Source organism: Fonticula alba, assembly GCF_000388065.1.
Source record: "Fonticula alba strain ATCC 38817 unplaced genomic scaffold supercont2.4, whole genome shotgun sequence".
Taxonomy (NCBI): domain Eukaryota; order Rotosphaerida; family Fonticulaceae; genus Fonticula; species Fonticula alba.
The window spans coordinates 1,529,064-1,529,717 of NW_009242974.1; the positions used below are offsets into that span (position 1 = coordinate 1,529,064).

General features: G+C 76.6%; 1 protein-coding gene across 1 annotated transcript in view; it reads right to left on the minus strand.

Moving 5' to 3' along the window:
* Positions 1 to 383: 383 nt before the first annotated feature.
* The window catches only part of H696_02873 (hypothetical protein), a gene marked incomplete at both ends in the record, with an annotated part of 1,105 nt that continues 834 nt past the window's right edge, over positions 384 to 654 (minus strand). Inside the window, one exon of the mRNA XM_009496767.1 lies at positions 384 to 410. Coding sequence (XP_009495042.1) covers positions 384 to 410 — 27 coding nt within the window. The remainder of the gene's footprint in view (positions 411 to 654) is intronic.

A 654-nucleotide genomic window follows, 5' to 3' on the forward strand; every position in this document is an offset into this window, starting at 1 on the left:
CCCCCCCCCTCGGCCGGCCGCTACCCCCAATGGCGAGAGAGCGCGGGCGTGAGTCGGCCCCCCAGGTCGTGCGGTGTTATGCCTGCCGGGGGAGGGTTGCGAGCACCCAGCACTTGGGGGCCGGGGCGCCCGCACCAACGGGTCCCCTGCCCCCCCCGCCCCCGCCGCAGAAGGTGCGCGTCTCTCTCTCTCTCTCTCTTTCTCGCTCTTGCGGTTGGGCTCCGGCACCCGCACGGGAGCCTTGGGACTGCGCTTCCCGCCAAATCCAATCTGGTCAAGGGCGGCGGGTTCGGTGTCCACCTGGGCGACGGGTCGGTCTTTTTGCGCGGGCGAGCGCATGCTCGCGTACACGCGCGCGCCCCCGTTCGTGGTGGCAGAGCCAGTCAGACCGGGCGGGCGTTCGTCGCGCCCTGGAGGGGGCGGGGGGGGGGCCAGTGACGGGCCGGGCGTGCGCGCGCGCGCGCGCGCTGCGCCTCCCCCGTCGGGGTGCGGCGGCGCCTCGGCGGCCGGGCGCGCGGCCCTGTTTCATTACCACCAGGGCCCCCCGCTGGCAGCGGGGGGCCCGCATGGCCTGCAAGGCCAGTGCCTCCTCGCCCGGCCCCGCCCCCCTCTGGCGACGCTCGCTTCCGGGGGGCGGGGGGGGGGACGAGGAGG